General features: G+C 41.0%; 1 protein-coding gene across 25 annotated transcripts in view; it reads right to left on the bottom strand.

Annotated features, from left to right (window-relative positions):
* TCF4 (transcription factor 4) overlaps positions 1–22,224 on the bottom strand; it is a 361,926-nt gene that overhangs the window by 235,976 nt on the left and 103,726 nt on the right. For all 25 annotated transcript variants that reach the window (XM_032654534.1, XM_032654531.1, XM_032654537.1 and 22 more), the window contains one exon: positions 1,561–1,622. In XM_032654534.1, coding sequence (XP_032510425.1) covers positions 1,561–1,622 — 62 coding nt within the window. The remainder of the gene's footprint in view (positions 1–1,560; positions 1,623–22,224) is intronic.

Below are 22,224 nucleotides of genomic sequence, written 5' to 3'. Positions count from 1 at the left end.
CTAAAAACATCACCACTTGAAGATGAAAAAAGAGAGACGCGGCCTGTTTGCCCGATACAAGTCAGCCACAGTAACCTGTCTCGTGCCAACCCCCTGAATTTAGAAAATATAAATTACAAAATATTGATTCAAAATTATTCACTAACGTATTTCCTGGAAAAAAAAAAAAGTGGCCAGACAGTTCATGAAAGCCAAATAAAAGTCAAGACTATCCTAAATGGACCTTGTTCTCAGAAGAACAATTGAAAGTACTACGCGTGTTAGACTGAGAAAGCAGAAGAAATTAAGTACATTTGAAGGAACTAAACAATAGAGGGACATTCTGTCATCTCCTATGCTTGCTGTCAGGGGGAATGGATTTATTTCTGCAAGTGTGGACTGTAATGTGAGGAGGAGGAAAGATTTCCTCAACCCATCCATATAATGCACGAGAATGTCAGACTTGACAGCTGGTGCAAGCGCTCAACAAAGTAACTGGTAAGCTTAGAGCTCCTGCTGTACCCTGAAGACGAGAGCGTTGAACCCCAAGGCCAAAGAACAGGTGGAAATGGCGAACTACGACTTGCTGAGATGGCCTCCTTTTGACAGCTTGATTACCTTCCTTACCTCTTATGCCAAGATAGAGACCTCCCTCCACCTCAAATTTATGTGAACACTTAAAGCAAAACGTTACCCCCTCACCTCCTGCAGAATGCTTCATCTAGCTGTACAGCTGGTTGCGGGGCGGGGGGCAGGTGTTTTACTATGTGCTCTAAGTCTATTTCTAATTTGGGGTATTATATGTATATTATAAAAACTGACATGGATTTTAGAGGGCCTAGAAATGACTCCATTAAAGACAGACTATATATAAAATCATACACATTTAAGTCGGAAGGAACATGAAAGATCCTCTGGTTCTACTTCTTCATTTTACAAAGTAGGAAAATGAGGCCCAAGAAAGTGAAACGACACACCCAAGGTCGTATACATACAAAAACACGTATGGCCTAACCAACCCACTCGCATGCCATGCCACGGTCTTCCCGTGACATTCAAACTAACAACCAAAAACCATGGAAAGGAGTGGCAAAAATCTGAATGAACCCACTGGTGACCAAAGGCACTACTGGTGGGATAATCATATGTTTGCAAAGTGAAATCAACTCAGATTTATTATGCAGATTACACTGGTAGGCTAGAACTTAATACTATGTCTTCAGAATTATTCAGTGGTTTATTTACACCAACACATTCCAGGGATACTAGGATTTTTCTCAACGTTGCACCATCTACAACGAATAACTTTCTGTAACACTGGATCAATAACTGACAAAGTAAGGCCAAATATTTAATGAAGGATTTTTTCTTCTGGTTAGCCAAAGTGGAAGAGGTGTCAAAATCAATAATAACATCCAATAAGGGAATGAAAAAAAGTGCCAAGAAGAAGCTGATCCTCATTAAACTTAGTATGCATATATATCTGTGCAGATGTGTGTGGGAGAGAGAGAAACTCACCTACAGTTTGTCAATTTACATATGTGGATGTCTGGTTGCGGGAAAAAGATTAGATATACTTACCCTGGACGGGCTTGGATGTCCTCCACTCCCCCAGGACCCTGAGCTACTTCTGTCTTCTACATCTAGGGACAAGAGAAAAATTCTTTAGGCTTTCTTGCAATAAGTCTTTCTTTTTGCATATGCACTTTTAAATTAATGTTTCAAATTAATCTCCTGTTGCCTTTAATTAAGAATCAGGCACGAGGCTACCATGATGACAGTGGCTTCTGACCCATCTACTTAAATTAAGTCATTTAAATTCACAGCAGAAATGAACTGGACCCTCAGGAACCAGAGGTATGAACATAAAAGTTACTTCCATCCTTCACAATGTTTCATAGCCTCAACTTTTATAGACCTGAAACTTCACTTAAAGTCTTATTAAAATCTTTTGGACAAGGTAAGTTAAAAATACACTAACACAATCTTAATACACACACACACACACACACACACACACACACACACACACAGTTAAATCAGGTACATATCCATACTAATATTAGCTGCATCCATGCCATAATGCTCCTAGACACTTTCTGTCCTCTTACCAAGGCTCATCCCACCAAACAACAGACATGAACAAAATATGCAAGACGAAAAAGGATTCAGTAGTCTATTTCCATCGGGACATTACAAGGATATTAGGAGATTTTTTTAAGTTTTTTAATTTAAGACAACGCCGTCTCAGTCTTTTAATTTCTTTTTTAATGGGCATACCGTTTGGCTACAATCCTTAATCTGTGCACTGAGATGTGGATATGATAGTTGTTAAAGCAATGTTTTCTTTTGAAATGATGGCAAAGAGAACTGTATGAACTCCCAGAAGGCTGGAATTCTCTACACCCGGTACCAGCGAAGTTCTAATGCTGACCAATTACTAGATGCTTTATCAGTGCTTCAAGTGGCAAATACTCGAAGGATGGAGAGTCTAACAGCTAAGTTACCATATTCATTGCTCAAAACATAAAAGTGTTGGAAAGATCAGTCACTCTATATTTAAAAATGGCTTTGAGATTTTTGATGAAAGGCTCTTTATGAGTATGAAAAGTTTCACTGTTGTATTATCTTGATCATGGTGGGTAACAGACGGCGATCACAAGCTTCCTCTGACAGAACTGGAGGAGGAGGTGTGAAACTTCGGTTCAGGAGACATACTCCCATTTAGTGTGTTTTCTAACATTTCAGTGATACTGTTTCTTCTCTTAACACACTCCTGTCCTTCCTTTTATTACTCCTATTTGATTATCAGCAGAAGTGATCACAGTATACTTAACTGATTTATTTGGGGGTACAGTGGAGTACATGGCGTTTTAGAACACAGTAAGAGATGGAATCGAAACAACAACCAACAACTATTACCACTAAACCTGAAATCTTTCTCTCTCTTTTTAAACAAATATTTCAGTTCTTTTCGTTAGTACCTTGGAAGATAATGCAAATGCAAACAGTTATCCCCTGTGGACAGCTAAAATCAGTGACTGCGAGCTTTAAGAGATGTCACGGAAGCTCGGAGGAGTAAGTCTGGAGAAAAGGTGCGATACTTTCCCAAATCTGCTGTTTAACGATCCAACCTCCTGGCCTATCTTGTGGAGGCTGAATCGGGGGGAGTACACGAAGAAGTGACTTAGAACACTTGGGATTATCACACAAATAAGTTTTGTAGCCTGCACAGTTCTCTTCATCCTTAACTCCAAGTCAAATATTTGCAAAAAAAAAAAAAAAAAAGAAGTATAAACGACAAAATATCTCAACCAGAAGTGTGCACATCTTGACTTACTTTTCACCTGAAACAGCCAGCTTGGAGTAATTTGAGAGATTTCTCCTCTTAAATTTGGCCCAAAAAGTAATGAAGGGATAAAGTTGAATCCCTGTATCCACCATAAGACTTTGTATTGTTTGGACCTATTTTACCTTTTCAATTTTCAAAGAGGATTTTAAACATGAAAAGAAGGCAGAGACGAGGAGGAAAGGGGACCATAGTAATTCCAGGTCAGTAGTTTTGCACTGGGGATGATTTTGGTCCCCAAAGGACATGTGGCAATGTCTGCAGACATTTTTGGTTGGCACGACTTGGCAGGGCGTGGAGGTGGGGTAGAGCTAGTGGCATCTAGTGGACAGAGGCTAACATCCTACAAATGTCAGAATACCCCTACAACAAAAAATTCTCTGGTCCTAAACGTCAGTTGTGCCAGGATTGAGAAGCCCTGTGCTAGAGGACAAATTCTATTAAAGAGCAAAAAGGAAGAATCGAGTTAGAGAAAAAGATGTACTACAATTTGATTTATGATGAATATGACCCCTTACTAAATACATAGTGACCTATGCATTTGAAGCTGGAGTGTTTCAAGAGACCTTCCTATACATCGTCCATCCACAGAATAAAAGAAAAATGATGGTCAACCAAGCAGCCTGCTAATTAGTAGGCAAATAAAACACATCAAAACTTGAGTATTCCCAACTGGGCAATTTCAAAAGCGAGCAATCCACTAATTAAAAGTGCTGGAAGTCTAGCTTTTTCAAAACAGGTTAAATACTGGCTGGGTTCCTTCACAAACAGATTCCCAACCGATCAAATCTGACTGCTCTTTTCCCATTCTCTCCCATTCCATCGTTCTCATTTCCTGACCTCACGCTGCTGCACCTCCTTTCTGCTCCCTTCCTTTTATTGCTCTCCTTTTAACAGGCTTTTCCTTCACTTGGCCTCCTGCTAGATCGAGAAGATAAGACACCTCTCTAGCCCTCCCAACCCTAATAGAACAATCGTATGACTTCTGATGATATTTTATCTTCGAAAGAATATCTGTACAACCGGTGCTCATGTGTCCATTGCAAGAAGACGCAAAGCTATAGCAGGTAACGAATGTAAATGTGTTATTTTTAAGACATTTGTTTCCATCTTCCCTCCCACTGAGCTTCACAAGACCTGCCAGTTAGTTAGCAAGCATTTCTTCAACAACGATCGCAGTGCATCTCAAAGTGCATCTGAGGACCATCTACATCTTAGGCACCCAGTACGCTCATTTCAAAGTCAGCATCTTAGGGTCCATTGCAGACCTACTGCTCCTGGATCTCTAAAAGCAGGACCAAGAGAACCGCTTTTTTAACGAGGTCCTCAGGTAATTTTCATGTACACAGGAGTCTGAGAACCACCAGTCCCCTCCAATGGGAACACAAGACAGATGCATGTCCCACCCTGCACCCACTGCCTAACTCACTCCCTGTCTTAAAATCCCTGCCCAGGCGGCTGGTTTCAGCAGCATTCGGTCCACATTCTCATCTCATCTACATCCCAGTAGCTCCTGCCCAGACTCACTTTTTATGTAGACCCTGCACGTGGCCTACACTTGGCCATTCCCTACTCCCAGCTGGTGTACCTGGACACTGCACACACTTTCTACCTCCACACCTTTGTACCTGCTGTTCCCTATGCCAGAACTGTTCCTTATGTCTCAAAAAATAATAGCAGCTAACATTTCATGAGCTTAAATATGTCAGACACTGTGCCAAGCACTTCAGTAGACTAACAGTATCACCATTTGATATATGAGGAAACCGAGGCTTAGATGGGACAGAAAACCCTCCCCAAGGTGACAGTGAATGGCTGAGCTGGCAGACAAAGGTGCTGTCAATGTGATAGCCAGGGAGTGTTCTTCTCCACCACAGTAAATGCCTCTCTGGTAAGAAGCTCAGATCTCTCCATGACCAGCTCGATTGTTACCCACCAGTCACTTCTCCCCAAGCAGAGTGGATGTATTTATTTCAGAGTCTGTGCCCACTCTCGTGTCCACACAAGATTACAGAATTTACACAACACAAATATATAAAACTAGATATGTGGGCTTCCCTGGTGGCGCGGTGGTTGGGGGTCCGCCTGCCGATGCGGGGGGCGCGGGTTCGTGCCCCGGTCCGGGGGGATCCCGCGTGCCGCGGAGCGGCTGCGCCCGTGAGCCATGGCCGCTGGGCCTGCGCGTCCGGAGCCTGTGCTCGGCAGCGGGAGAGGCCACAGCAGTGAGAGGCCCGTGTACTGGAAAAAAAAAAAAAAAAAAAAAAAAAAAAACTAGATATGTGAAGAACTCAAGAGACTGGAAAATAAAAGCAGGAAAATATCAAGCCAAAGCTATGATGAGCTTATCAACAATGTACACTGTGATGGACGGGATATTTGTGAGAGAGGGATCAAAATTCTAGAAGCTCCTGAGTGGGCAAAGAGTGAAACAAGATTCACAATGAGCACTGGATAAAAATACCCAAATTATTCAGGAAAGTCATTAAGGCAACAAAGTTACAAATGAAAAACTGCCCGATAGAAGTCGTCTGAATATGAGTTCTTGTGTCTCCCTTGTTCTGTTGTCACCCTCTATGCAAGATGGGAACACATACAGAAAAAGACAAAAAGCAAGTGAATGATAGAGACTATTCTTCCAAAAGACTGAAGTGGGCTCCACTGTTCAAAATTTTCCAACTTCTTTTACCCTAGACAAGGACAGACTTAGTAACTTCCACGGGCTTGACAGATGCCTTAGGAGGTAACCTGACCATCCACAAATTTTCATTTTATTTGAGTAGTTCTGCATAAGCCCCGTCTAAAACGTCTGACATTTCTGCATCAAAACACAAAAGTGAAGTCTGGGCAGAACTAGGACCGACCACTCCATTTAGAGAAAAGATATACAGAGATGAGTTTTAATTTCTACAACTTCCCATCCACACTCATTAAACTTATGGTTACTCAAGCCTCCACTTTGTTTATGTGAACAGTGAGATCAAAGCTATCAGACAGACTGGACAAATGTCAGAAAGCACAGCACAAAGAGTTGGGATAAAGACCTAGATTTCAGCCGTGACTCTGCATTAACCAGCTCTATGGTCTGAGCCACTCACTGGACTATCTGAACTCATTTTTGTCAGCTGTAAAATAAGTGGGTTTGATTTCCATTCTTAACAGGGCAGGCTAGTATATTGGGACGACTCTGCCACAAAACACTAAGTGAAGTAAGTCAGACAAATATCATACAATATTGCTTATATGTGGAATCTAAAAAGTTGATATAAATGAACTTACTTACAACACAGAAATAGACTCACAGACATAGAAAACAAACTTATGGTTACCAAACGGGAAAGGGGGAAGGAATAAATTAGGCATTTGGGATTAAAATATACACACTACTATATATAAATAGATAAGCAACAAGGACCTACTATATAGCACAGAGAACTATACTCAATATCTTGTAATAACCTATAATGGAAAATAATCTAAAAAGTATATATACAGATATATATATGTATATATAGATATACATATACATAACTGAATCACTTTGCTGTACCTTAAAGCTAACACAACATTGTAAATCAAATATATTTCAATAAAAAATATATAAATAAATAAATATTCATGGCTTTAAAAAAACACTACAGGTCTTCCCTGGTGGCACAGTGGTTGAGAGTCCACCTGCCGATGCAGGGGACACGGGTTCGTGCCCCGGTCGGGGAGGATCCCACATGCCGCGGAGCGGCTGGGCCCGTGAGCCATGGCCACTGAGCCCGCGCGTCCGGAGCTGTGCTCCGCAACGGGAGAGGCCACCACAGTGAGAGGTCCGCGTACCACAAAATAATTTAAAAAAACACTAAAAATCATGGATAGAAATTTTAATCTTCTTCTAAATCCTAATGAGCTGACAAGATAGTAAGAAAATATCCAGCCAAAATCAAAGTGAAAGCTGGAACCCACGGAGGAAGAAAAGACATTTTTTTGCCCTGAGGACATCTGCCAACCTAGAAAATGTAATGGCCTCTTGGGTCAAGGAGAACAGAAGTGAAAACTCAGGATCCACCCAAAGCAGGTATCTAACAGGAGATAAAGGGATAATAAGTTTTCCAGCCTCAAGGAGTTTTGTTAAAGTAAATGAGTTAACTGATAATTGATAAACACTTAGCAGACTACCAGTAACCAATACCTACCACGAGTGCCAAATTTACCAATACCTTCCAAAATCGAAGGTAATCAAACCACATAAATAAACTTGTGATTTATTCAAGGAAATCTGAGTCTCACATTTTATGACTCTTTGTTCTGCTAAGTGGCTGGTCAGAGACTTTCAAATACTCTCCTGGTTTTTAGAAACTGCCAATGTGTTTAAAGTAATCAAGTCCCACATTCTCCGTGAACCCCCTGCAGCACAATCACCATGATCACCATGAGAATTCAGTGAGCGTTAGATTTGTTGAGTGACTTAATTTACCTTTCGAATACCCTCTTGGCATCTCATTTCAACATTTTTTTGTATGCTGTATAAACGATATGCTGACAAAATCATGTGTGCTGACCGAAGGCCCAAGCTAAGAACACAGACTAAATATTATGTAAGTTTAACCTTGGTTTGCAATGAACAAGTATGAGAGTTACCTAACCCTGTTTATTTGGGGTAGCACTGTGTATCCAGCCTTTCCTAACTTAGAGCCCAGATCCTGCCAAACCACCAGGGCTCCAGAATTTCATGAAGTCAGAACAACCAAAGTGGTATTCTGCATTGCTCTAAGGGTCTACGAATTCCAACCCTTGTGGAAATATATTGATTTCCTGAAGAAAGCTTCTACACACTCAGAATGCATTGGGAGACAGATTGAGTTCTTCCTGGGAAGATAATCATTCTGAGGCATGTGGAAGTCTACACGGTCTCAAACCCTTCTCTCTGCAATAACAGACACTATTACATCTCCTCCACACCATCATGGAGACTCACAGACTGCGTACGTCTGTGGCGCCTACTAATTTCCTAGTCCAGGAAGAACCCTTGGCTGAGCCCTTCACACAAACCGAGATGGCATATGCTCTCCGTCAGTGCCAGATGAATTCAGAGTTCAAAATATTTCATCAGCAAAGAGCATGTTAAGGATGTGCACATTTTCATTAGCACCCAGTATAATAAGAACTCTGAGTAATTTGAAGTCAAATTTGAGTCCTAGGACAGAGGTAGGAAGGGTGGAGGAGCTTCGGATATTGACAAGGGCCACACAACCATGACCACTTCTTCTGGCTTCTGTAAGAAACAACATAGGCTTCAAAAGGAGTGACCTGGACAGTGGTGAGAAACTTCCAGCATTTCCCAAATCTGACTAAACAAAAGATGATGTCTGTGGCAATGCATTCCACACAAATTCTAAGATACCTTAAATATAAAAACAGGGACCTGGGCATCCCATTTTCAGAGCACCGCCATCCACGCTGGCTTTCTCAGGATGCATGGATGTCCTTATCAAATAAATCTGAAAACTCAAAGGTCAAATATAAGATGATCTTACAGCTCATACATATAAATATGTCAACTGTATAAGGAAAGGTAAAATGTGGATACACTGGGGGAAAAGTATAGTAGGAAAATTTGTTCAGAAGGGAATTACTGCAAATTTTAACTTTTATTAACCTCCAACTTAAACTTCTATAAATACGTCTTTTTTTTTTTTCTTTTTGCAGTACGCAGGCTTCTCACCGTCGCGGCCCTTCCCGTTGCGGAGCACAGGCTCCGGACGCGCAGGCTCAGCGGCCACGGCTCACGGGCCCAGCCGCTCCGCAGCACATGGGATCTTCCCGGACCGGGGCACAAACCCGTGTCCCCTGTATCGGCAGGCGGACTCTCAACCACTGCGCCACCAGGGAAGCCCTATAAATACGTCTTTTAAAACACTGAAACAATACTATTTTCCTTAAGTTCAAAGTAAACTGTTTTTCAAAAATGAACACTAAATAATCTCAGATATTTAAAACGTGGCGTTAACTGCACTTTACAGTGCTAGTAACAGGAAAAGCACTTTCATATAACATGATATTCAGATAATACAGAAGTAACAAAATGAAACAAATAACAATTACGTTATAAATATGCCAGTGGTGTTTCATATTCGGAAACTCAGAAATCTTCTTGAAAACTCAAGGTGAGTAGACAGTTATATTATGAAACTGAGACAAAAGTAAATTTGAACTCTTTATATCAATCCGTATAATTTGGAAGTATCATGATAATCTAAGCTGAATAATATTGTGACTTGAATAACCTAACATGAAATACAGAGAAATGGGCGTTATTTAGCAAACTTCCATTTTGAATGTTTGAAACTAACCAGTCAGGGTCTTCGTCTTAAAGAGAAGTTCATCCTTTCAAGAGCTCACCTCTCCAAGTAAGAGCCCAAAAAGAAAACGAGCCACAAACAACTGAGGCAAGCGTATAATAATGTGAATTATATATGCCTCCTTTGACTTTTCTGAAATGTAACCGGTCTAAAAGCACTTAATAAAAATCAGTCTTACTAAAATAATGTTCTTGAAGGCTAGATATATTTCAAATTAGGTAAGAATACAATTGGAAGTAAGATGCCATATCTGAAGGCTTTGGAAAATAAAACCAGCATACCCTTTAACTCCAATATTAAATAGATAAGCTTCAAAGTACCTAAGCTAAAAGTGAATATAACTTAGGGAGGTTTCTAACTAGGTGCTTAGTACCTTTTAAAGATGTATTTACAAATAAACGTCACAAAGTGTGAGAAATAAAAGGTAAATGTTTTAGAAAATAAACATTAAACAACAGAGATGAATTTTGAAATATGCTTCATCTTTAAATAAAAAAAGAATATATAACTCTGATAACAAGTACATGTAATTATACAGGAGTTTTCCAAATCAGACATGTAATATTTATGTCACAATATCCAAAATACTGTAATGACTGAAGACATACAAATTGATGTTTAAAATGTCTATTTGATCAATAATTTATTAAATGTATTCCAACAGAGGGGGAAAAAAGAGCCAAGATGAAACATGTAACAGTTTTCTCTCTTCTTCTTTTTTCCCCTCTACCTCTTTTCTCCCTGGGGTGCCATTTGTGAGGCTCTGGGAAAGGGCTGCTGGCTTAATTGAAATATCTGTAGGCTGTAATTGCTCTGCAAAACCACAATGGTCCACTTCTCCCAAATGGCATTTGTTCCTCTTCGTTTTTTCTTCTGTTTCCTTTTATACTTTAACAAAATCTGCCCCTCCTGTTTCTTCTAGTCTTATCTCGTCTTGCCCTTTATTCTGAACACATGACTAATACTGGGGAAGCCAAACAGCTTTAAATATTCAAAAATCTTCCCTAAAATCCAGTTGTGTAGCCCAGTCCCTTTGGCTTACAATAATCACTCCCATAAACTGACTCTCAGTTTATCTTTTCAACATCCCAACCTTCCACCTGTGTTTAACAGGTGGCAGCCTCTGACCTGGCGATGACAAGCAATCCATCTTACATGTTACCTTCGGGGTCAAGTCTCAGTTTTAGGCCAATTTTCTTTGTATTTAGGCTCAAATGTGCAAACCACACTATATTACTCTGCAAAACATCAATGAGAAGGCTTAATTAAGTAACACTGACAGATAAATCCATCTCTCTCACAGTAATCAAATCAAAGCAGGTTGACATAACACAGGAACTTAATACTGTTATTCCCTTGTAATTGGAAAAAGGCCCTTTACTTCTCATTAAAGCAATCTTCTGGGTATTGGCATAATAAGAAGGCTCAGAGCCTTAATACTGCCCTATAAAAGTCTCAAGATACAGACCCCTTAAACAAACAAGCCAGATTATCTAATTCCTTGATCACAGCAGAACATGTAGTTCCTACTGTTTTAAACTACTAATTCTTTATCTCTGTTGCAATTAAAAAGAGGTAAATCAGTGTCAAACACAGACAACTGAAAACTGCAAAAATGCATAAACTGCTTACAGTTTTATAAATCTATCTCCACGTGTATTTGAAGGGAAGCAGTCCGTTAAAAATGAATTTGAAATACTTCACAAATGTGAAGTTGTAATAGCGTGGATCGGGGGGAGAATCTTTTTATTTTACTTAATGGGCTCAACAGGATACCTTTTGCCTAAATTTACAGTCTGAGAGTCAACCCTACAGTACAACTTTGGTAAGCGGAATTGTCAGAGAATGTCATCTGAAGAGCATTTAATTTTTGTGGTATGTAAAGAACAGTAAGTCATCTGGTCAACCAGAGGCTTCTCCAACCGGGCTAAAAACCAAAAGGAATGCAACAATATTACACCACGTTCAACTCCCCAAACTAAACAAAATTAATTTTCACCCTTTCACTCCGGTTTTTTTTTTTTTTTTTTTTCCTGCGGTACACGGGCCTCTCACTGTTGTGGCCTCTCCCGTTGCGGAGCACAGGCTCCAGATGCACAGGCTCAGCGGCCATGGCTCACGGGCCCAGCCGCTCTGCGGCATGTGGGATCTTCCCGGACCGGGGCACGAACCCGTGTCCCCTGCATCGGCAGGTGGACTCTCAACCACTGCGCCACCAGGGAAGCCCTCACTCCGATTTTGAGGGAGTTTCTGTTATTATCCCTTGGTGCCTGGTCAATCTCAAAATGATTCCAGCAACTCTTTCTGAAAGGATAACATATAATCTAGAGTTGTAATTCCCAAATGTGGCTGACCATTAAAATCCCCCAGGAACCTTCAAATAAAAAAACCCCACAGATACCCTGGCACCACTGGAAACTAATCAAGAAAAGATCAAGGGTTGAAATCGAAGAAAATACATATTTTCAAATTTCCCTGTTTTTCTACTTTTTTATTTTAAAAAGTTTTTAATTACAATGCAGTTAAAACTATGTAATTTGTTGTTTCTGAACCATCTGCAAGTAGGCTGCATCAATCACATCCTTTTATCCCTTAGTACTTCTGGGTGCATTTCCTAAGAGCAAAAATAGTATAGTTATCAAAATGAGGAAATCTACCATTGATATAATACTTTCATCTAGTCCATAGTCCATATTCCAGTTTGGCACTTTTCCCCCTTTTGCAGAGAACTCAGTCTAGGATCACGCCACACATTTAATAGGTCTCTTTCATCTACTTTAATTGGAAACAGTTCCTCAGTCCTTTCTTTTTGTGATATTAGTGTTTTTGAAGAGTACAAACCAGTTATTTTATAGAATGCTTCTCAACTGGGGTTTATCTGATGCTTCCTCATGAGTATATTCAGGTGGCTATAATACTACAAAAGTGGCCTTGTGTCTTTCCCAGGATTTCACATACAGAGCCTCATGACAGCCTGGTGGTCTGGCCCTCATTTGTTATGGTATTTCAATCACCTGCTCAAGGTATTGTGGGAATTCTCCACTGTATAATTACAACTTTTCCCTGTGCAACTAATCAGCCGTCTATGGGGAGATCCCTTAAGAGCATTAAAACTAATTTTTAATCAAGTGCTTATTGAAAAAAAGTAAAATACAAAAGTGTATAAAGGAAAAAGGGAAAATCCCCTCAACACGTACTCCCTCCACCCTGATATCAGGAGTTTCCTAGGAAGCCCTACAGATCCTCTGGTCTGTGATCAGCTGGTTTTTAAAACCACAGAAATGTAGGGAAATAAATGCAAAACTTGACTGAAATTTCTTTGCTATTCGATTGGCTAAGAAATAGCCCTCAACTGTTTACATATACACTAGTGGCATTTTCTGGGATGCAGTTAGTCGCTGTAAGCTTGTGACCTAGGTGGGGATAGGGCAGGCAGGAACTAGGAAAAATGAAGACATATTATACTATTAACTTTGAAGGAATTCAGCCAAGATGAAGACAAGATCGAGCAACCCACTTATGAATCAGTGCAATGCAGAAAGCCAACGTAAATAATCCATCCTGGAGTCCATGCTGTTCCTTGCCTCTTTCCACCACATTCTATAAACCACTATGTAAAAAGGAGACCCGCCACGGCAGCGGCACTTCCCAATTAAAATCAAATGGACAGACAAGTACTTATGACAGGGAAAAAAAAATCTACTGACGTTTTCCTAGGCCAGCCAAAAAAAATAGTGGGAAACATCTAAAATTTTTTAAAAGTGGGAAGGAAACTGACACAAAGAATATATTTCCACATTTTGAGATTATATACACAAATGAACTAGGCACAGTCACAAAGTGCGGAGTAAATCTTAAACATAGCAAAGACTGGGAAAGGAACTTGGCCATCTGATGAAACATAGCACATTAGACAATATTAAGTGAGTTAAATGATTCTAATCAATATAAGGTGGAAATGGTCCCTTTAAACCCTGGGATGCAGCTCATGTCATGTTATAAACTGAACACTGCTGGCGGATTTCGACTCTGACTTATAAATGCTTAGAAAATTTTCCTCACAATCCCATTTCAGCCAAATGCCTGGCAGACACTGGCAAAGGTCTTTCTCAGTTGGGCTTACAAATGTGTGTGTGTGTGTGTGTGTGTGTGTGTGTGTGTATAAAATCACAATACACACACAAATACAATACACACACTTGAATTAACTAATAGTTTCTTGATATTAATGACAGTGTTTAAAACGGTTCCCAGATGTTGCAACTTGTTCCACTGACATCCTCTTGGTTTTGATCAGTGACTTGCTTTTGATCAGACTTGAGTCCAGTGACTTAAGGGTTTTAAATTTTCTCTCACAATAACGTAACCACACTTCAGTATTATGCTTTCTGCTTTCCAAAATGGTTTTTATATTCATCTCACTTAAAATGATTTATCTGGAATCACTGAAAGTATGAAGTTGGGATCAAAAGAAGTTGCCTACTTAAGTCTGAGCAGACTAACACCATTTTTCAAAAGATGAAAACAAAAATCAAAGGAAATAGGCAGTTATCCTGGATAAAAGAGGCCATTCCCCATAAGACTTATTTTTATCCTTTCATGCTATTAGTATTACCTCTTTAATTTTAACTGGTAACCCAAAACTTGCTAAAGTTCATTAAAACACTTGCTAACATAGGAAAGTTAAATAGCATTATAATGATTGAGGTTTTGTATCCAGCAGCATACATTTTTAAGTTATGTCAGCAATGACAACAAAATTGCCCATCTCCCCTCTGAGCTGCCCTGTAACCCACAGGACACCATTTCACCAGCAAGACACAACTTCTGGCATTGGTTTGAGAAAGGCCCCGAGCTGTGATGACAGGTCAGGTCTATAATGACAAAAATGACCGTAGCTTTTCCCCAAACCACGCTGCTCCTCCTTACTTTCACTTTCAAGGGCTTTAAAACACTCTCATGGGCTTCCCTGGTGGCGCAGCGGTTGGGAGTCCGCCTGCCGATGCAGGGGACACGGGTTCGTGCCCCGGTCCGGGAAGATCCCACATGCCGCGGAGCGGTTGGGCCCGTGAGCCATGGCTGCTGAGCCTGTGCGTCCAGAGCCTGTGCTCCGCAACGGGAGAGGCCACAGCAGTGAGAGGCCCGTGGACAGCAAAAAAAAAAACAACAACAACACTCTCATAACTGAAGGAGTCAAAATACATCTGCATTAATTTCCTAGTCCAGCTTTTCAGGGTAAAATTGAAATGCATTAGGAAGAAACAACTGGCATTTTCTTAAGCTTACTCACATCAAATTCATGGGAAGAGTGGTTTTGTTTTTGTTTTTCTTCTTTTAGTCGGTCTCAACTTGGATGCAGCCTGCCTTTTGCCTATCTGATAACCAATGGAATACTGGTCAGAAAGAGATGAGCTGATATGATGTATTGGTCTTACAAATTCACTACGAGGAATGGTAAAAAGCTGTAACTCTTCCTCAGGAATGGAAGAAATGTCATTAGTTTGAAAGGAGATAGAAGCAAAGACCTGAAGAATGACAATAACCAGGCATCTTAAGGGAAAACAAGAAGCAGGGAAGGGGTCCAGGGGAAGCCAGAGCTGTCAGTAGAGAATAATGATTTATCTGATGAGATTAGCAGAAAGTTTGATTAGAAAAGATGCCTTCTTAACATCTCGAAGATTGCAGTGTTACTTTAAGATTTCCTTGTGAGACAAAACCCTGCTGCCAAATGTGGTCTGTAACAGCGCAGGCTAGCCATGAGCGACGCAGTGGGAAAATAGCCACTAAGCCAGATTTTATTTGATTTGTACTGATGATTTTTATTAGAATACATGGATCATTGCTTCAACCTTTCCATGTAAAACCAAATCAAATTCAAAAACTCACACATCAGTCACCTAACCTTATGTCATTCCTTCTGCTTTACTAAAGTTGAGCCACATTTCAGCTGATCTGTCCTCGATAAATCGTTTGAATTGCTGGGCCAAATTCTGGGAGGCAAGTGGTACACAAAGGAAACCGCTAAATCTGCAGTTACACATCAGGACACCAGAGAAAAGAACTACTGCAAGCCTCCAAAGTACAGAATGAAATCAAAGAGGTGTACAGCCAATGCAAAACTGGACAAAATGAATTTCTCTTTATTGTATCAAATGTATTGTAATTCACCTTTAAAAGGCCCGCCCAACCCGTCAGCTATTTTTCCCTCTTTAATTCAAGGTACCGTGCAGGACTCTAAAGCAATTGCTCGGAAACCAGAGGCAAGCCCACAGTTATGTGGCATAAGGAGATCTGGTCAGTTTTACAAATCAAACATAATAATCATTTCCACACATGAAAGACACTATGACCTTTCCGGCAAAAATTGAAAATGTTAAAATCCGACACTTGTGGAAAGCCTCTATAACATGTATTAAAGTGACTTCATGAAAAGGAACGCAACGTCATTACGGGAAACGTGGCCGTGGGTGTCCAGAGAACAAGTGCCCATAGCCTACTTCCCCCTCTTCTTTTCTCTTTTTCTTTTTGCATTAGCTTTTTTCCCTTCACCCTCAGCAACACTGCCAGTTTTGATTTAAATCTCTGAGCAATAATTATTGTTTGGATATCATTTCTAGTTCACAAATCAGATCCATCTTCATGATTTCCTTGAGTGTTCCAAACAGCTCCTGAAATAGGCATTATCTTTTCTTCGGAGAAGGTGAACAACTTTTCTGGTAAAGGCCACCAACAGACCTCAAACGAATGTCTTCTGGAGGCTGAAGGTGCCCCATGATAATGTCTCGGAACACTATCGGTCACCAAACTTCTAGGTCTCTGGTGTAACCCTCTGGGGCTGGCACTGGGCTCACTGGCCAGCCCCCATTCCTCCCTCCCCCCGGCCCCGGCCCGGATCACACAGGAAGTCTTTATCTCCTGTCCTCCTTTGCAGTCACGGGGCGGGGGTCACGTGACTACAATTTGGCCAACAGAACGTGAACCCAAGTAACGCCTGCCTTTTCCAAACCTGGTCCCTACAACCTTCCATGTAATCCTTCATGCACTTTCTCTTCCGTCTTTGTTCAGCCCTGTACAAAGAATCTAGTGTATCCCTTTGAGGGCCTAGGGGATGGCAGGGCTAAGGCCTGAAAGAACCCGGATCTGAAGGGTTACAGGGAGCAGAGCCCACGCCTGGTGCTCTGCGACACCAGAGGGCTATAACCCCTCGCAGTGTTAAGCTCCTAAAGGTTGGGGGTTGTTTGTTCCAGCAATTAGCATCCCCTGACTAATGCATCCTCCAAAACAGACTTCCATGAATTCTGGCGCTGTGATTCTCTCCTCCAAGCAAAGCAAACATACGCAGTTAGAGCTGGCAGTAGACAGAATTGTGAAGCAGGGGAAACTGGTCTTTGAACTCTCCTTCTCTCCCTTTCAGACTTGTTTTCCCCTCTTAGCATTTCCTCCCTCTGAGCACCAAATGTTCTCTGGCTGCTCAGTCTTGTCTGTCTCAAGAAAATAAACCCAACACGTTCAGGAGCTATTCTTCCTTTCAACCGTCATCTCGTAACCATGAGTGGTGAGCTGCTTGCTGCCTGGGTAATTCTGGAGAAATTCCTTAACATGGAGGATTCTGTGTATCCTCATCTGTAAAACGGAAATGACTGTCTCCGCCCTCCAGTACTGCTGTGATGACTAGAGGTAGTTTAGGAAAAATGTCACCCTGGAACCTGGAACACAGTGGAAACTCACAAAAAAAAGATAATTCCTATTTTTATTATGATTATGATTATCATAGCATGATATTTGACAGCAAAAGGGATACAGAATATGAAATAGGGCTCTTTCTCTTTGAAATGTATCATCGAGATTGGGAGAAAAATCATACAGAAGTAAAGGGTGGCATCTGATTATTAAAGAAGATTAAAGATGGAATATTAGACAAAGGAGAGGTATATAAAGGCTAGAACCATCACTTGTGAGATACTGGCAATTTAGGGTGTAGACAAGAGAAAGCACTGGTGAGCTGGTACCCACATTACATCTGTGCGTAACTTCCCAACTCCACGTTCAATGCCGTCATACTGGTAACTCACAACAGGCACTGGTAAGAGCATTTACACCATGGAAATTGGCAACTGTTACAAATCGGAGCTCTTTTTTTCTCTGAAGAGCAGATTATTAAACACCACCCCAGCAATGAAAACGGTCATCACTGTGAGGTATTTCTACTCAAACTGCCTCATTTAATTCTCACAGTCACTGCTGAGGTAGGCTCATTTTCCAGATGAAAAGTCAGGCCTCTCCACATTAAGTGACTGGCAAAAAATCCTGTTGCCTGAGATCCCTGAACTATAAACCAGGCTGCTTCTAAAAGTGAAGGGCATCTGGCTTTCTTTTTCTTGGCATATCAGATGTGTATTTCCCTGAACACAGAAAGCTATTCCTTAAAAACATCGAAATTCAGGCGGCCCCCCTCCAACCACTCTCATTTTTTCCACTACTCCTCATTTTGCTCCTGCACTCATCTGACCTCCCTTCATAAACGTATTCCACATTTCTTACCACCCTTTCCTCTACACATCCGATGCAACATTTCGTGCAGATGTGCTTTCAAGGATTACCCATCACACTGTCTCAAGAAATCTACTTGTGCCTAAGGGTCGCGATAAGTTATGAATGCTCTTTAAATCAATGGTTTCTCATACAGCTGTCCTGACCAAGGTAATCTATTGTATCTTGGGCCAAGCTGTGGACTGTCCAGTAAGTCTGGATCCTGGAGGAGCTGGGATCTCTCTTCCATTCAGATGAGGTCTCTGATAACAGTTTCAATAACGACAGCCATCAACGGCTGGTGTCAGGTTGAACATGTGCCTGGGGGAGGAGAAAAGCCAGGGAACATCCCTAGGTTTCAGGTGTAGCCGGAGGTCTCAGAAGACATCTGTACCCAGCGTGACTTTTAATGTCAATGTGTGCTTGCCATCTAGGTAACGTATCATCACTTCTTTTCTGTCTGACTGAAGCTTGGCCATCTTACAAAATCCAGAGCCTTCCAAGGACAGAAGAACAAATGGGTGAAGGCATGGGAGCACGAGAGCTCATCCCGCATGCAGGAAATGGCAAAGGCACACAAGAAGCATGGAGAATAGATGTATTAAGAGTCACAGTGGTCGCCAATGAAGAAATGCTGACTTTCGGCAGGGCCAGTGGAAGACACTACCGTGAACAAAGCACTAGGAAGTTAGTTCTTTGTTCCAAACGCTTTGGGCAGGCACCAGAGAATAAAAGCAACAGGTTCATATTTGCATTGTGGAAATGGCAGCAGTGGGGACGGTGGGTTATTAAGGTGAAAACTTGGAGATAAAGAGACTAATTAGAAGGCAAGCAACTACTGTTACAATAAAGGTAACAGATACTGCAGGATTATACTGGGGAAAGAGAATAGACAGGGCTTAATGACTAAGCTGGGAAAGTAAAGCAATAGAGTAGTCAGGGATTATTCCCAGTTTTTTTTGTCTTACGGATATTGGTGCAGGTTGGAGTCTAAAACAAGAATATGTTTTAGACATTTTGTGTTCCAAGTGTTCACTGGTCACCAAAGTATAAAACCCAGTAGAGTAAATGACTGTGTACGTCTGGAGTTCAGAACAGAGACATAGAGATTAAAGTGATTTTAGGCAAAATCTTTTAATTGCAAGTCCCCTTATATAGAGAATTTACTGGCCCAGATAAGTGGAAAGTCTGGACACAAGGCAGGTTTTAGGTTTTACATATCCAGAGGATCCACCATATGAACAAGGATAAAGTTTCCTTTCATCCCTCCACTCTGCCATCTCCATATCACCTTCGTCTTAAAGCTGGAATCCATCATGATCATAGAATTTCTGGATTTACTTGCTTCCTTATCTTCTACTTACTCGCAGAGAGTTCAGTTTACAAAAGAGCGAAATTCCTCCTGAACTTTGCCTCGATTGGAACCACCATTGAACCAATCCCTAAAGCCAGGGAACAGCATGCATGGATTCGAGTAGTAGACCTCACTGACCCAAATTAAAAACCATGGTGAAGGGTATAGGATTGCCCTGATTGGTTTAGTCCAATCACAGCTGCCCCCTGGAGATGCAGTAATCCCACACAAACTACAAGGATCCCACACACTAGAGGAGTGAAGTATATGTTAGTGAGACAAGCACAATTGGATCAGACCTCAAGTACCCTGAGTGCATTATTATATAGCATGTAGTATACAGGCAAATCCGTCATGCCACTCCCTCCTTTAAATACCTATTGGCGTCAGCATAAGAGCAAGGTTCTTATGGACATTGAGGCCATCTTGGTAATAATGCATGCACACAAGCCAGCCTTTTCTTTCCTCTAGTTCCCTTGATCCCTGTCGATGCTCAAGCACACCACTGGCCCTCCTGCAGACCCTGCTGCAGACCCTGAACACGGGTTCCCTCTAATAGAACACTCCCCCACCCACGCCCACCACTCCACTTCCCTACTTGGCTTGTTCAAATCCTGTATCAACTCTCAGTGAATCAGCACTTCCTTGGGGGCACCTGTCCTGTCCTCCTAAATCAGGTGTCTTGTCCTTCTCTCCTTCACTGGACTTGTCACAGATAGAATTTTACATTTTTATGATTCTCAAGTGATTCCTTTCTTCCCCAACAAAGAGTATATGCTCCACAAAGACAAGGCCTGGGTCTTATTTGCTTTCCATCCTATCACCAGTACCCAGCAAAGTCCTGGACAGGGAGGAAGCCCTCGACGTAATCATAGTTAATGGGACGGCTGGTCCAACAGCCCCTCAAAATAGGCTGGGCACACAGGAAAATATCAAAAACGCTCACAGAATTCCCAAAGTTGCGAATCTTTCTGCAGAGCTCCTATGCCTTGGAGAAGGATAACCTAAAATGATGAAAATTCACGTTTCACTGATTCTAGCATTAACTAAAGAAATTAAACCACAGGCTCACCATAAAGATCAGCTCAAGGAGTTATATACGACACACCTTTTCTCCATAACTTAAAGAATGGTTTGTTTCACAAATATGCAAGTATGAATTCAGATTCAGCAAGAAATATTTAGATCTCTTAACACACCGAAACCCTTGCCAGTCACAGGACCAGAAAGGAGTTGATCTGCAAATCTCAAGCTCAGTGATCTCTATGGTAAAAATGCAGTGAAACAGTCAGACTTCATGCATGTTTTCTCCCTCGACAGAAATAATCTCGTATATGCTCATTGTAAAGGGAAATATTTGCCTCTTTACACTCTCTTTGATATGCACCCTAGTGATTTGGTACATATTCTACAATCATTGGCCTCAGGACAAAGGAGAAAACAACTGTTACCTCTACAGTAAAACAGCTTTCTGTGATCTGGTGATAGCAAGACACAAAGCGGGTTTGGAATTCCGTGTCACTTACTTAGATGGCAGTTACAACTCAACACTTTCTGAAAACCTTTCCACTGAAACTTCCCCATTGAGTAACAAGGGTATCATTAATATTTAAAGTTCTGCTTCAAGTATAATAATCAGAACACCACAGCCACAACAATAAATACCCTACAGCAGTTTACTGCTTTCAAATTTTCAAAGCACTTGCATACACAATATTTCATCTTCCCTTACCATTATATACAACAGAGAAAGGCAGGGATTGGTTCAAATTTTCCAGGCAAGGCATTGAAAGAGCTGGGAGGAGAACCTCCTTCCCGACTGACTCTCACCCCTTTTCTTATGCCAATGAAAGAGAATTGACATCTTCAGAAGTTGGAACCCAAATCTGGGTAAAGAATATTAATATTCTTGTAGAATAAGTTATCTTTCGTCTCACAAATCCATCATTCAGAATCCCAATTTCCTAATCATCAGGACTTTTCCTTTGGGTTCAATATGCCCCGCTGGAAAAGTCTACCATTTAAATTAATCATGGCTCAGAATGATTTTTAACTCATTTGCATGTACTTTTTTTCTCCTTTAGCTGCACAGAAACAGAGAGGACATTTTTTAGATTGAAGGTACACATGAAGAAATGAAGATATTACATTGGAAGCTACACTTGAAAATTCTCAAAGATAAAAATATAATACATAACCCATCCAGTTAATAACCCACCAATGAAGAAAAGCACTGTTGTAAACAATGGACGGTTGAGGCAAACTCAACCCATCAGTGCAAGTGGCTAACGGTTCACCTTCCTCTGAACTGTGCATCGGAGCAGGGTCTAGAAGTAATTTGAGGGGGAGCAGTGGGAACCAATCTCAACTCAGACAGAAAATCTCCCATGTGTCTCCCATGAGTGTCTCCCACGTGGAGTGGTAGAGAAAACAACACAGATTTAGCTGGATTAAAAAAAAACATCACTTTTTATACATTGTTCAAAACATGGGTTAACCAAAAGATGCAATGGTTTAAAAAAAAAAGAATCCTTCTCCAGCTCTAAAATAATGAAGATATTCTCTTATACCGTTGTATATTGTAAAAGCTTTATAGTTTTGACTTTCTAGTTTGTCACACTATGGAAGTTCATTTTATGAGTCTTATTTCAGTTTTTTATCATCAA

This window comes from Phocoena sinus, chromosome 14 (assembly GCF_008692025.1).
Source record: "Phocoena sinus isolate mPhoSin1 chromosome 14, mPhoSin1.pri, whole genome shotgun sequence".
NCBI lineage: Eukaryota > Metazoa > Chordata > Mammalia > Artiodactyla > Phocoenidae > Phocoena > Phocoena sinus.
Note: the sequence above shows the minus strand (reverse complement) of the source record. Positions and strands in the feature narration are given on the sequence as shown.